The 15,121-nt window shown below is 48.2% G+C and overlaps 2 protein-coding genes across 6 annotated transcripts in view; one reads left to right on the forward strand and one right to left on the reverse strand.

Moving 5' to 3' along the window:
• MGAT4B (mannosyl (alpha-1,3-)-glycoprotein beta-1,4-N-acetylglucosaminyltransferase, isozyme B) overlaps positions 1-1,751 on the forward strand; it is a 59,305-nt gene extending 57,554 nt beyond the window's left edge. For all 5 annotated transcript variants that reach the window (XM_025207834.1, XM_025207832.1, XM_025207835.1 and 2 more), the window contains one exon: positions 522-1,751. In XM_025207834.1, the coding sequence (XP_025063619.1) occupies positions 522-545 (24 nt within the window). In that variant the 3' untranslated portion in view covers positions 546-1,751. The remainder of the gene's footprint in view (positions 1-521) is intronic.
• Positions 1,752-2,978: 1,227 nt separating this feature from the next.
• LOC102373647 (leukotriene C4 synthase) lies at positions 2,979-13,223 on the reverse strand. Its single transcript, XM_006026827.3, has 5 exons — positions 12,231-13,223; positions 6,527-6,626; positions 5,811-5,881; positions 4,804-4,885; positions 2,979-4,066 (listed from the first exon to the last, which is right to left on the reverse strand). Exons 1-5 carry the CDS (start codon positions 12,463-12,465, stop codon positions 3,922-3,924), a joined length of 633 nt encoding a protein of 210 aa, XP_006026889.1. The 5' UTR covers positions 12,466-13,223; the 3' UTR covers positions 2,979-3,921.
• Between the last annotated feature and the right edge of the window lie 1,898 nt (positions 13,224-15,121).

The raw sequence follows: 15,121 nt of genomic DNA on the forward strand, positions 1-15,121 counted from the left end.
TCTGTGTTTTTTTTCCCCCCCCCCCCCCCCCCCCAATGCATTTTGCCTGTGTCTGTAAGGCAAAGATGATTCTGTGCAGCTTCAGTTCCAAAAAAAGGCTCCCTAGGCCATAGCTCCCAGATGCAGTTGCCATCCTGGCAGTGCAGCTGTTGGTAAAAGCAGTACTTGGAATAGGTCTGCAGAAAAGGAGCTGCTCCCATATCCGCATCCCAGGGCTGGGAACAATTTCCCTGATGAACAGCCAAGGCAGGAGTGCGCAGACTCCTTAAAGGGATGTCTGCATGTTCAGGGCAGCTCTGCAAGGAGAAATTTATATTATTCACAGTATCCCTTAGCACATCTGCACCATAGCTGTACTGGGGGGAGGGCTGGGCTGTTCTAGGTCTCTACTGGGAAGACCTGGTTCAGCCCTGAGAATTTTCTTCCTGGGAGTGTGGGGGGACTGCATGGAGGGGTGTCGCTGTAGAACGACATGGCCCAGCTGCCTTTTACTTAGTCTCCCTCTTTTCCCCCCTCCCCAGATCTTTATTAAGAAGGCAGAATGAGATTCCCAGGCTGACGGGTGGCGGCACCAAGCAGTTCCAGATTCTTCCCCTCCCCCTTCCTCTTGCTCCCATCCCCGAGTCTGCAGTGTCTGGGCAACCCAGTTGTGAGCACGTGTGTGCATAGCACCACCCTCTGCTCCAAGGCTGGAAGAAGAAAAATCTGCAGTCAAGAGACAAGGACCCCAGCAAGCACCACACTAGACTGCAGGACAGAAACACGTTCCCACACGTGGGTGCTGGGCAGAATTAAACAAGGCCGCATCGTGCCAGCACTGGCACACGTCTGCAGCCACCTCTGCTAGGGCGCAGAGGCTGGGGCAGGACAGGGCAGCCCCTCCTCTGTGGCCGTCTGAAGAGCAAGGAAGAACTGCTTTCCAGTGCAAAGGTTTGATTTTGTTCCCTCGGGTAAGGACCATGCTGTCACTAATCCTCTCGTGGGTGTTTCCGACTGAGTGTATCACTTGGGTCACGCTAATACGCAGTGCGGTTTAGCATTGTCCTGAAACTAAGGACCTAACATGCATGAAGGCCAAAGGCACCTTCCACCCAGGGGAGGGTGGTCTCTGGCTGGGCTGGAGGAGGTAAGGTAGGGTGGTCTGTGGCAGGAGCAGTATGAGGGAACCTCAATCTTGACATGAACCAGTGGAGACTGAATTCCCATTACTGGCTGCCAGACAGGGTTGACTTGACATACATTGGAGGAACAGCCAAGAGTCTGCCTCCCTAGTCTTTCCCTCCCTCAAACCAGGGGCAGTTGCTGTGGGCCAAAGCTGAGGACTGCGTGAGTATGAAGACTGAGCCCTCTCTTGGTCCAAGAGAGGGGATTAGCTGTATGGAGATGGCAGGGAAATAGAAAACCACACTGTGCCTGCCAGTGTTGTACATGGCCCTGTAGCTCATGTTGAAGTCTCCAGTGCCTTCATGCCATGAGATGAAGTGCAAAATCCATCTTTTTAAGAAATATTTCAGTATCCTGGTTGATGTGAATTTTTGGAAAAAAGTAGCCCAGTTCTAAAATGGTAGGGATTAGTGTAATATTTTCAGAGCAACTTTCTGGAATCCCAATGTTTCTTCAGCTATACACTGGAATGCATTATACTACTTCAATGTGCTGTATTTTTTATTATTGGATACATTTGATTTTTCAAGTACATCTATATATAAATATATAAAATGTGCACTGTAATAAAGTTTAATTTAAAACCCTTGGCCTTGCAGCTACACTCAGAGGCTGTTCAGACTGAAGCTGCAGTGAGCAGACAGGTTTCTTCCTCCCACTCTTCAGCGCTGCAGCTCTGCCCTGCTTTGTAGACGGTTACGGTAGGAGCTGGCTAATGTTCTTTGCCTCCTTGTGGTCCCGTCCGTGCTCCCTCGTGGCCTGCAGAAATGTGACCGGGTACAGACAATCCCATCTTCCTACAGCTCCCAGTGCCAGGAGGGAGGTGCTTGGAGTAGTGGAGGTGCGAGACCAGTGCCAGGGGCTGCTGGTGACAGCCAGCCTCTTCCACACACCTCATCGTGCATGTGCTAAACCAGGCTGCGGCTGCTCCTCAGGCACTGGCTCACTGTCACTGCTGTATGCACCCTGCCTAGCTTTACCTCAGCCCCCCAGTGGGGCCTGCCAGCAGCCAGACTCCCAGCATGCCATAGCTTTGTGTCCTTTAAGAACATCTTTAAAATGCTCCCAGGAGCAGCCCCGCTGCACAACATGGCAGCCTAGTGCAGCTTGGCCCTTGGGGCATGAAACTGTGTCTCAATAGCATTGCAGACATGCGAGTCAGCTGGCACCAGTGCCAGGAATGGCAGGAACACGTCCTGATGTTGGAAACAACAACAGCCACAGCGGGGCTGGAGTGGGGGTGGGGGAGTTCAGATCAGTTTTAACATAAAAGGAAGTTTTTTTAATGGATCGAGCTGTGTTTTGTCCCACCTTGCCCCCCTGCGAGTGTTTCTGGGGCTGAAACACTTTCTGATAGCTCTTCACCAGAGAGGATTTACAGCAGCTGCATGTAGTGCACCCTGGTCCTTTGCATCTGACAGTCCCCCTGTGCTGCCAAGTCACTTGTTTCTCCGTGCTCAGATAAGAAGGGCAATGATGCTTAGCGGGGGAGGGGGGGGGCAGGTGCTCTTAGCCTTGAGATCCTTTCAGGGGTGCTACAGGGTACCCCACAGTGGTAGCACTGAGGTGTGCAAACATGGTTCACAAGATAAACTCAGACTTCAAATAGGAATCCAGAGTGTTCAAACCCTTCTGACCTGCCAGGGTCTGTCCAGGTTCTTTGCAACAGAAAAACTGCTGTATTATTTTTCCATAATTTAAAAATGAGTGAGAGCTGAGAGCTGGTATTTTCTGAGGTGGACCTTGAGTCTAAGGTGGAGAAGCACTGAACTAGAGCAGCTGGTAACTCAGCCATTTACTCTGTTACATACAGCTTGCAGTCCTGCCAAGCACCAGCAGGTACATGACACACTTGGTTAAGCCACACCTTCAGCTATGGCCAAATGCATGCCTTAATCCAGATCACTTAACGTAACAAGTCTTCCCTGACACCCTTTCGGATCCTCTGAAGAGTGAAAGAGCCTGTGGCAGCTCTAGCAGGGGGTAAGTACTGCCTTTCCTGGGGACTTGTCTGCAGTCAACAAGCTAGTTCTGATCCTGCAGGAACAGCCGTTGCTCCTCCTATTCCCATCCCAAGTAACTGCATGACTTGGACCTCCAGCCTCTTTGTGGGTCCACTGTCTTGTCTGCATTACCCAGGGGACCTCAGAAAAATGGCAATTTTAGTGTAAATCCACCTTGGACAGTCAGGTTGGATGGTACGAGCTGCTGCAAGCATCAGCCTGGAGTCCATGTTTGTCTAGAGAAGCAGCGTGTGGTAACACACTCCTTGAACTACAGGTGCCTGCTGGAAAGAGTCCCTTGCACTCAGATTTCCTGTACCCTTTTACACCCTCTCATTTACCCAACCTGATTCTGGGTGGCCAAGTGTTCTACCCTGACTGCAGCGGGTGCACGTGCTCTGGGAGAGGAAAGAGGAAAGTATCTGCTCACTTACATGTCAGGCCTTTTCTCTCCCTTGTGCTTTTCTGCATCCATGTTCATGCTGTAGAGGGGAGGGGGGACTCTGAAAGCTAAGCCAGGGATGAGGTGGAGCACAGCACCTTACCTAGAACTGAAACCGCTTCTGAGGTGGAGCGTCTGAACTCACAGGACTACTGTCCCCCTTTTATTAAGGCATTTGACTGCACAGAACACGCAGCTCAGCGCAAGCTAAGGTATCTTACAGCCCGTCAGCCACAGCACCCTCCTGCTCTTCGCACATTTTGTGAAGCGAGCGCTGCCCTCGCTTGGTCTTGCTCAGGCTTCGGGTACAATTTACCCCTGGAAGCGGTGCAGTTTGCTCAGAAGATCCTCTCTCAGTATTAGTGGGCGGAGAGACAGGAAGTGGATGAGGAGCCCCACTATGGCCATACCAATCAGAATCCATAGGACTCTTGCGCTGAAGTGCATGGGACCCAATCTGTGCAAGGAAAAAACAAGCAGCTGTTATGTAGGCAAAGCCTGGGTCGCTGCTGGCACAGAGGGAGGACACACTTTCAGGGACATGCTGACCTGCCAGGAGAGCAGTGGTCTTCAGATGACACGCAGAGTGTATGCAGGGCTAGGCAAGCAGCCCCTTCTCTTCCCCTCTGCCACCCCCCAAATCCACTTCTATCCTTTCCAGCTCTGGGCTGCCATCAGAGCAGCCCTTGCGGGGTGCTCACAGGTTTGGCAACAGCAGCGTAGAGGAGCCAGGCTGATGCACGCTTGTGGGTTCAAGAAGCACAAGCTCCAAGTGAGGAGCTAAGACAGGTAATGTCTGACAGGAAACCCATTCAGGTTATCCTGGGGATACCTGAATACACTTCTGATGCACGGATCAGTTTGCTCAGTTAGCTCAGTTATAATCTTGCTTCTGTGACTCATAATCTTCAATTTCCTCCTCAAACGAAGCTTCAGCAGGCTGGAGTACTGCAGAGAAAGGTGGAGCTTGCGCTATTCAAAGGACCTAAATATGTCTGACAGCGGGAGGCCAGGCCCTGCGCAGTGTGCCACTGAGTGAAGTAATGGAGCGTCTTAGTGCTGCCAAGAAGAATGAGCTCTGGGCCGGTACTGAACAGCAAGGAAGGAGGGACCCAGTTACAACTCAGCTATTTAAAGCACTCTGGTTACCTGTCTGGCATATTCACAGGTGTGTTTGCATGCCAGACTGCTTACCTTGCATGAGCAGCCAGGGCATAGCCCCTGAAATACTGGTACCGGGAGTACAGGTAGAGGAGCCCACAGGCTGCAGCCGCCCCTAGGGGGGAAGATAGGAACACAGAAGTAATTACCAGGGACAGAGCATCACTTACCATCTCTGAAGTGCATGCCATGGCTGGAACGCCTGACTAAGAGCAGTCAGGCACAGAAGGTACAACTGAAGCATTATCTATTGCCATCATGAACAAACTGAATGCAATGGCTCTACAATGGTGAATTTTAAATAAGTGTCTGAAGATCAGTCATGTTTCTACAGAACATAACCGGGCCTCTAACAACCAGTGATTTTGCAGTAGAAGCTGCGCTCTGACTGGTCTTTGCCAGCAACCCATTTCATGTATTTACCTGTTAAAATAAATCCCTGCCATTCATACGGCAGCTGGATTCCCAAAACTCACGTTGTAGCAGAAAGCCAGGAGGGTGCCTGGCTGGGTGCAGCTGCCCCAGTGCTCAGTCTAGCTGCTCTTCTGGAGAGCAATGGGAGGAGAGAGCCACGGGCAGGCAGGCAAGGCTTTGCTCCCATGCTTCCTTCTCCTTAGTACCTGTGTTCCAACCAAGGCCGAGTCCTGCTGTGCCAGCACTGCTGAACATGCACCAAGGAACAGCTCACCTCTAGGGACTAGACACAAGCTCACCCTGGTCAAATATCTCCTTCTAGAAAGGAAAGCCCCTCCCTTAACAACCAAGGGCTTTGCATCTGTCAGCTCAGCAGTATTAAAATGCAGCTGCCAGATGATGCCTGTGATAGGAGCCTGGTCCCTTGTCCTACATCCCTAGAACCAAGCAAGTCAAATTTAGCCTGTCCTGTTCCCCCATTGGTAATGAGGCAGCTGTTCCTTGAAGTGCTGGGGTGGGATGCCGTTCTTCCAGCAGTTAGCTAGGAACTGTGACATAAGATCAGCAACGTGATCGATCAGAAGCAAGGAGCCTCTGGGTTTGGGTCCGATTTGTTTCTTTTTTACCTTGATGGAAGAAGACTCCAGCCACCCACAGGACAGAGACAAAGATGGGGAAGTATTCAGAGCAGTTTATCCTAGTGAGAGTCAGAGAGGAGAGGGTTAGAGCTGTGTCGCGGACACCGGAGAAAGTAGGGGCTGTACAGTTCTCCTCCCTGGGAGACGGGGTGAGCTGTTCCTTTCCAAGATCAGCTCCGAAGTCCTCCACCATCCCAGCATGTCTCTCACTCCTCGACAGCGGCAGGTGGGAAAGACAAGTAGGTTCTTCCCTTCTCTGTTGAACTGGGAAATCGCCCAGCCCTGTGCTTATGTGTGATGGACCTGAGAAAATCTGCCCCAATGCTTTTCTAAACCATTTGCTGCTCAGGGTCATCCCTGGTTCAACAGACAGCACCAACACCAATTCCTCAGCGTAGGGCAATGAAGACTAACATGGACAGAGAGGGGCCTGCGGCTTCAACTCAATACGGGGACCAACACAACAAACAGCTTGTTACGTTAATACTGGTTATTGTAACGCTGCAGGGTAAACTCTTCTTTTACTTACAAGACTCTGAAAATAACACTTGATGGCTCTGCGGTGCAGTGACAGGCAACTGCAGAGTATCTGGGTCTAAGGAGCACCGAGTGTGGGTGGTGAAGAGCTGAACAGGGTCAGCTTTCCAGGAAGTTCAGAAGAGAGAGCCTTAGCCAGGCCCTGGGGAACAAGTTAAAAATCTTACTGAGCTCTGAAGACTCTCTCAAATTCAGGGGGGCCCGTCACGCATGGCGGGGAGACCTTGTACTTCCGCCGGGCAGAGATCACCTGCAGAGCGAAATAGGCTGAAAGAGAAGCACAAGTGAGGTGACACCCAAGCAGCAGCTCACCAGCCCTGGCTGTCCTGGGCTTCAAAGTAGCGGTGTGAAAAGGAAATCACCACTATGCTTGTAGGTTTTTCATCCCAGGTCCATGAAGATCACACAGCGCCTTGAATAAACACCCCCTTTGCGTCACATGTGCATTGTGCTCGTGTTTGCGCGTCTTGCATACAGTGCAGAGCAAAGACTATGCCTGCCTTACGGCTTGCATAACAATATTGGACATGATCAGCAACAGCAGTGGTTGCCCCGGCACTTCACAGCGTTCCCCAGGCCGCCTCCACACGTGCTGAAGGTAGACACACAAAACTGAGCTTCACCTTGCCTGGGGGACTGCCAGCCCCAGTTCAGTGGCTTCCTTCCCAGGGTGTTTAAGACCAGAGGAGGTCACATTTCTGATCAGCCTCTGGGCCTGACCCCGCTGACCATGCCCAACCTGTGAGCAGCAGGAAGACGGCTTGAAAACAACCTAAAAATCACCCTCTGCTGCTTGTGCATGCATGACACATCCAGAGCTGACCCGACATGCCCCGGGTGCTGCTTCCCCCTTTCCCTTCAGCCACCTCTCAGGACTGCAGGCCTTTGCTCTTTCCCCCCATGCCTCCACCTCTTGGTTAGGTGCTAAGATGGAGGCTACAGCATTCAGCCATTGGGAGCCTCTGATCCAAGACTGCATGGATCAGACAGGATGCCCAGTGCCCGCAGGCCGCAGTGGCAGGACTCCCACAGCGCTGTCGGGAGGGTTGATAACATTGGCACTGGCTCACAGCCTTCCCTCCCACCATTGAAGGGGGAAAGGAGCAGTCACATACAAATCCAGCCTGGGCACCTGTTGAAAACCTTCCTGCTGCTTCAACCCCAGTAACCAGCAGTGAGATAACCGAGTCTGGCTCAACCGACTGCGTTTGCATGAGAACTTCTGTGGAAATGGCAGGATGCCAGAAAGGCGCTGGACACTGATACCATCAGTCTGGATCCAGGCACGGCCTGCAGCTCTGTCTAAAGAAACACAGCTCTCGCTGGCAGGGTTTCTGCAGCTTTGGCAGCATTGTGTGGGACTCTGCACCGAACCTTGCCAACTTCAGCTCTACCCTCAAAAAAACAGGTGATGACAGCTGCTTTGAAACCCATGTCTGGCTGCTGCACTCAGCAATGCTTTGTTCAGGGCTGGGCTACTTTCTCTAGGTTCACATCCTTTCGAAAGAAATTTGGCATTGAGAGAGGAACAGCTGCCTGCAAGGTGCCGTGGAGTGAGGCAGTCACCCGGAGATGAAAGAAGAGCAGTCCATTTGGAAACAACTCGATGGGCTTCCAAAGCCATGAGCTGCTGCGATTTCCTCTGGTGCGCACACGTGGAGAAGGGTTAGAGTTCCCTCTCGCACAGTTGGCTTACTTGGTCAGCACACCAACACCTGGTTTGCAAGTTGGGTAACATCCTTCTTTGTTTTTAATGGGAAGATTCAAATAAGCAGAAGGGGGTTTTTTGGTCCACTACTATAGTCCAGTGGCCTTAGACTGTCAGGATGACTGTTAGCTTGGAGGTAACCTGCAAAATGTCTGTGCCAACAGCATCATTTTGGACTGAAAGTGTGTCTTAGCTGCAGCAGCCAGAGGGAGACCTGTTCAATTAAGGGTTTTGATGGCATTGAAAAGACAGATAACACGTAAGCATAGCTAGAATAAGGCAGCATCTGTCCCATCACTTTTAAAAAGAAGAGGTGAGGTAAAGGCAGGCAGAGATGGAGAGCTGAGAGGGGAAGAAGCAGGCCTGCCAAAGAATCCTTCACGTAAGAATGAGAATTAGCACGAGAGGTTTAAGTCATCTGACACTACAGTGTACCCTAAATGAATGGCACTTAGTACTTTCAAAGTATGCAGGGGTCCATCCCCTCACCCAGTCCCTGATCTGATCACATTTTTTTCACTTTAATCAACATTAAAAATAAATGTATTTGGGGCCAGAGTAACTATACGAATGGAAACAGGGAAAACCATAAGAGTGACATCATCATGCTGCTGTGACAGACTGCAGCAGTATTTTGCTCTCCTGTGAACCCAAAAGAAAATAGGCAGATGTGAACTACATCTGATATGATGCAAAATGTTCAATTCAGCAGTAATTAGCAGATCTGTGGGGAGAGATTTCGAAGTGAGATCTGATCTGCTCTGACATTAATACTAATCCAATCTTTTGTACATCAGTTATGCATCAGCATGAAGCAAAACTACCGACAGAAGACAAGGTCGTCCTCCAGACCCACAGAGCTGCCCTGTCTCTGCAAGAACTGCCAGCGTATGAGCGCTGATGGCTCAGCTTGACAATGTGTTATAGGAGCCCACCCTAACCACTGCAACATGCATTTTCAAATTGTTTTCCTCTGCCACTGAAAGGGCAACTAGGGAAAGCCTGTTGAGTCTGCTCAGATTTGGTTTTGCCAACAGTTGTCAAGCATTTCTAAGCCTACACACTGCAGCATTGATGCAACAGGACAGGGGGACTTTTTAAAAGGGAAAAAGGAAGCTTCATTCTGGTCCTCCTGTTCTTTCAGCTGCTTGGCACAGGCCATTTGTGGGCATTCAGTGAGCTCTAAGATCCCAGATTGTTTTAAGGGAAAATATTGAGAGAATGTTAGAGCATAAAATTTGCACTCCTAAAAATGCTTAAGTTTTAAGCAAAGCTAGCCTCACCCTACACTCAGATAACGGTGAACATCTCTCAGTTCATCTCAACTCTGCTGCATTACGTCATCCCCCGAAGCATCAGAATCTAGAAGAATCATATTTGTGTAACGTTTCTCACATCAGTCTTTCCCTGTCTACCCCCATCTCTGAATTAATCTTGCTCTTACTTGTGTGACTCGTGTTAGGAATATGCCTTTGCATGGGCCTTTGACAGATGGCAGAAAGAAACAGCACGATCGTTAATCAAAAACAACGTGATGAAGGCAAACATTCCCCGCTATTTAGAAAGGGGGCATATGCCACAATAATTAGTAAGGATTAAAAAAAACCACTTCTAGACACATTTCCTAGACAGAGATGATACACTGACAGAACAGGAAGGCTGCACAAATCTAAGAACGCCTTACTGAAAAAGCCCACAGTGCAGCAACACATTCAAGCACGTACTGGAAATGAAATGGTTCAAGGTCGGATGTTGAAGCAAGCTAGCGACCAAGTCAAGTTTCAGGATCTTAAACTGAGTTTGAACGTATACAGTAGTAACTTAAAATATCCAACGTCTGGATTTTATTGAAACATACAAGCCTCTCGCCACCTTTACATTTTCCACGCGTTTCAAACCAGTAACAACCACCGCTGATTAATGCCATTATTTTGGCTGCAGGGGTGTAGGTTGTAGCTGTGTTGGTCTAAGGACATAGGCAGACAAGGTTCCTTGGGTGAATTTGATATCTTTTATTAGACCAACCCAAATAGCTGAAGAATAGTTATTAAGCAAGCTTTTGAGTTAAAAAACCCTTCAGCTTAGCCTGACGAAGGGTTTTTGAACTTGAAAGCTTGCTTAATAACTATTCTCCAACTATTTGGGTTGGTCTAATAAAAGATATCAAATTCACCCAAGGAACCTTGTCTGCCTATTATTTTGGCTGGGAATTTTCTGTTTTGATTATTAAGCTGTTTGGGGAAAATGCTGGTAATTTTGTACATTTGGCATCTATTCTACAAGTAGCACGTACACTGGATTAAATTGCAAACTGCACGCTTTAGTGTATACTGATTTTCTGGCATGTAAAACTGCCCCACTCCTCCTAGAGTGGTATGTGTGCAGACATCGTAAAGTCCTGTGTCCAAACAGATCGATTTTGCTAAACAGCCAGTGGAACGAAACCTGTATCTGATTTCAAAGATCCAGGACCTCACAAGTAAGTGATGGCAGTGACCAAAGAGAGATGCGGGTATTTTAAGATCAAACTCTGACCTGCTATAAACATGCTGAAATTAACTCAGGTGAATGATGCAAAAAGGTGGTCTCCACCACAAGACGTTTCAGTAGATGGGTTTAACCTTGGAAAAGTGACAGAAGCGAGAGCTTGTAACCCAATTTTGCTCCCTTTTTGGCCTGTAAACATCACCTGCTTCCTTAGATGGTTTGAATGTACTAACCCCCACCTAACCTCTGCACGTGTCCCTTGTGCTCTCGGAGCAAATACAAGCCTGAAACAGCAAACACCCCAAGGAGAGTCTGGTGTTCCTGCCTGGGGGAAGGCCGACTTCCTGAACATAAGGTTGCACTTGAAGGCACAGACGGGTTATTACCTACTCACGTCCTTGTCAGCACAGGCAGTGGAAAGCTTCCCAGGGCTTTGCTCAGCCTGGTTTGGTGTGCTGAAAGTAACGGTGCTCACACCAGCTCTCCCTGTTTTCTATCCTAAAGAAGGCTACGTTAATATGAAAGGACAGTTGAATTCAGGATAAAATACAATTCTGGGTATTTCAAATGTCCCAGCACACCCCCTGGCAGCCAGAAAGAGCCGAGGCTGGACTTCTCACTAAATTCGGTTACTCCTCGGGCTGCACTATATAATCATTCTGCCGCCTTGACATTCAAATCCCAGCCCAGAGCTGTAGCCTGCCAGAGCTCTTCTCCCCACCGACTGCTTCAGCAAGCTACATTTTTAAAGGCTGAAGAAAGTTAGGGGTTTTTTTAAATAGAAATTAATCAGTTTTGTTGCTTTTTTCTGAATTTCTCCTGTGTGTCAAGAGAATGATAAAAAGAGGTCTCTAGTACTGGACATGGTAACCTAGGTAGGAGCTCAACCTCCTATAAATGTATTTATTTATTTGGTTTCTATGGTGACTTCTGCAAAAAGGCTCAGAGCGACTTCCAGCAACAAAGAGAAAAGGGAACTGATGCCTGCTGCTGCTGCTGTGTATGGCAGTGGCTGTAGTGATGCAGTTTTTCTGGAGTGCACTGGCTTTTAGTTATTTTGCAGTTTCTGTCCACTATTGTACTACTGCACTGTGTTCACTCCGTGTTAATAAAGGTTTAACACATCGGTGTAAACTGCAAAGAAACTAAATCCACAATGCATGGAGGGCACCAGACAGTATTTTTACATTGAGCATGAAGTAACAGGAATAGGTTTGTATGTGAAGCTGTCAGGAATACATACCTTTCCAAGCCGTATATATTGCACACATGCTTCTCACCAATACGGTCAGATGTCATAGGAAGTTCTGACTCTCATCCCACTGTCTTTATTTGAGTTTCCTATGGTCACATTAGACCTCAGACACTCGCCTGGAAACATTACTACAGTCTAAATCAAACAGGGAGTATTTTACCATTAGCTTAAATTAAAATGCCAACTTAATTTCATCTCTCTCAAACACCACCTTTGACATCAGCAAGTCTTTTTAGTCCCTTGTGTTCGTGTTTGTTTGAAGTCAGCTTATGGTTTTCAATATTCAAACAATTTGCATTCACAAACACCTGGGACAAAAGCAACCTTCATCCTATCTGTCACCAACACTGTGAATGCCCAAAGCTGCAGGGTTTCACCGCGCACCGTTCCGCGCACACACGTGAGGGCATCTTGCCCTTACCTTGCTCCAGGACTCCCAAAATGGTGACAGCGGCCAGCAGCGCGGTCTTATCCAGCATGTTGTTGTCTTTGGTTGTGCAGCAAAAAGCAGCTGGTGACAGGTAGAAGAGTGACCAGAAACTGCTTCCTCTCCCCAGCTGTGACTGAAATTTTATTGCTCTGCAGGAGCATGCATTTCCTCCAAAGGGCTTGTTAACCCTCTGCATGCTGCAGCTTTGCTTCAGAACGGCCAGCATCAGAAAAGGTATCAGATTCGCCCAAAGAACCTTGCCTGCCTATGTCCTTAGACCAACACTGCTAAAAACCTGCACGCCTATGTTATTGCCAAATGCCCTTTTCCACGTTGCAATGCAGAAATGTGCTGAAAGCCCTTGGAAACTGTGTAAATGAATAGTAGCAAAATGAAATTCTCCTTTTATTTATGGTTCACAATTCTCCAAATCCTTCATGTGCTGCAAATTTCTTCCTTTGAATTTAAAGCTAGTTGGAATATTCTTTCCTATCTTTGCAGATTGCAAACATTTCAAAATACCTGTGTATTATTAAGAGCTAAAGACACAAATAGCTGCAAACTAAGGTGATTTTTTCTCCTTCACTTGGTGCTCCTTTTGTTTCAACACCCTGACACATTTCAAGATTATGGTTTCCTCAGTTGTGGTTCAGAGCATCCTCCGGTCAACCCCACCATTGCCAGATAAATTATCAAATTAAAAAATGCTGAGTTTTTGGTTGTAGCTGAGACTCCAAGGAATGAGAGAAGCTAAAAGTGTGGCAGGATGTCAGGGAGGATGTAAATAGGTAGAGATGAGAAAGACAAAAGGTAAAGCAGGGAAGGGAGGGGGCAGAAAGCAGGGGACAAAAAAAGGCCAAGGGGAACATTATAGTGGTAATAATACAAGGTATAAAAGAGGCTATCAATAAAAGAGGAAAAGGTAGGACAAAATGGGAGAGGAGGGGAGGGGAGGAGAGAAAAAGGTGAGGGGAAAAGAATGTAAGAGGTCAGGTCAGGCAGGTACCTGGTGTGTCACACGTCAGGCAGGTTGTAATGTGTCATACATCCAGTGTCTTGAGTCCATGATTTTTTGTATCTGGTAGATTTATGAAGTGAAGTTCGCAGGCTCATCTGGGCTGCAACTGTTTGAGGATTTTCCACATGGGTTCCAGGGAAGGGCAGTACGTCATCACCCCCACAAACTGCAAAAAAAAAAGCTCCACAAATCGCACAAATCTGTCAAAGACAAGAATACCCAAGTACCTGTGGGGCACACTTCTCACAGGACAACCGCTCCCTCTCCGATCTCTCAGTTCTAATCCTCAAAGGGAATTTACAAAACACCTTTCACAGACAAGCCTACGAACTTCACTTCATCAACCTACTAGGTACAAAAAATCATGGACTCAATGTAGACATTGGATTTATGACACATTACAACCTGCCTGACATCTGACTTGCCAGGTACCTGCCTGGCCTGACCTCTTACATTCTTTTCCCCTCCCCTCCTTTTCTGCCCTTTGTCTTCCTGATTCCCTACCATTTCCTTTTTTATTGATAGCCTCTTTTTTACCGTGTATTATTACTACTGTAATGTTCCCCTTGGCTTTTTTTGTCCCCTTTCTGCCCCCTCCCTTCCCTGCTTTACCTTCGGTCTTTCTTATCTCTACCTATTTACATCCTCCCTGACATCCTGCCACACTTTTAGCTTCTCTCATTCCTTGGATTCTCAGACCAGCAGAGAGTGGTCAGAGATGCCTGAGGAAGGGTGACTGCACCTGACAGCTTGCTAAGAACTTTTTTCCCCACTATTCTGTTGGTCTAATAAAATATATCACATCCACTCAAAGAACCCTGCCTACCCAAGTTAAAAAATGATACATCAATTCCAAGTGGACAGTGCAGATAAAATACTTGTCCAAAATGCTGTGTCCTCCAGGTGGGAAGCAAATTATGTTCCTCCTAGTTTATGAAAAAGCCTTAAAGTCTGCTTGCAGAGCAAATTTTAATGTCAGACAGGAACCAGCAGTATGCAAGGAGAGGGAGACACAAAAGTTGATACTAACTAGGATTAACTCTGGAGTTCCTGGAAAGATGCATGTACACACACAACACAGGAATAGTGTGAAGCTCTGGAACAGTTCCTTTCAGATTAGTTAGCCCACCCTGGACCTGCTGGTTTTATGATACATGATTATACCTGTTTCTCCCTAGGTTTAGGTTTACAAATCCCCTGACATACAACCTCTGGGAAAGGTAAGAAATATACAACAGGTTTAAAGGACGCACAGCTGAGAGGAGCTTGGAGGTCCCAAGTCAGTGATTCTCACCAGGGTGCCAGTGCACCTTGAGTTGCCACCAGACCCTTCGAAGGGCGCCCCAAAATGTAAGGCGACAAGAAGATAAGCTAAGCTGATAAACTGGCTCAGGCTTGTCTGCCTGGACAATCCCTCCCTACTGCCCAGCCCCCTACAAGGAGGGAAGCACTGTAACATGAAATCCCTGTTGAAATGGGAACCACTCAATTCACAACGAGGGGGCCATCAAGTCCCACACGGGGGCCTGTGAATCCAAGGAGGCTAAGCACCACCCTTCTAAGAGTTTAGCTCAACTGATCTTCCCAAAAGTGTTTCTCCTTCAGATTCAACTGAGTTTTGCAGCAGACCATTTCAAATCAGCCCCTTTCACCCAAAACTATGGCACGGAGGTGAAAGTCGCACTGTTGGGCAGGCCAGGGCAGCCACTCACCAGCAGCCCGCCAAGGCAGAGCTAGCCCCCAGGACTGCTTTCAAGCTGGCCGGCTAAGGATGGAACAGCAGCGGGGGGGGGGGAAAGCTTTGCACTACAACACAACCCCATGAAGGAAGCATGTGGCACAGCTTTGCCAGCATTTTTTTTTC

This window comes from Alligator sinensis, unplaced genomic scaffold (genome assembly GCF_000455745.1).
Source record: "Alligator sinensis unplaced genomic scaffold, ASM45574v1 scaffold741_1, whole genome shotgun sequence".
NCBI lineage: Eukaryota > Metazoa > Chordata > Crocodylia > Alligatoridae > Alligator > Alligator sinensis.

What these genes read in the sequence shown, in the direction of transcription:
- LOC102373647 (XM_006026827.3), bottom strand. Translation starts at nt 12,465, where the DNA reads ATGCTGGCCGTTCTGAAGCAAAGCTGCAGCATGCAGAGGGTTAACAAG. An exon ending in TTTGGGAGTCCTGGAGCAAG is followed by an intron (nt 6,627 to 12,230) that starts GTAAGGGCAAGA and finishes CTTCTCTTTCAG; the next exon opens with CCTATTTCGCTCTGCAGGTG. An exon ending in TGGAGTCTTCTTCCATCAAG is followed by an intron (nt 4,886 to 5,810) that starts GTAAAAAAGAAA and finishes CTTCCCCCCTAG; the next exon opens with GGGCGGCTGCAGCCTGTGGG.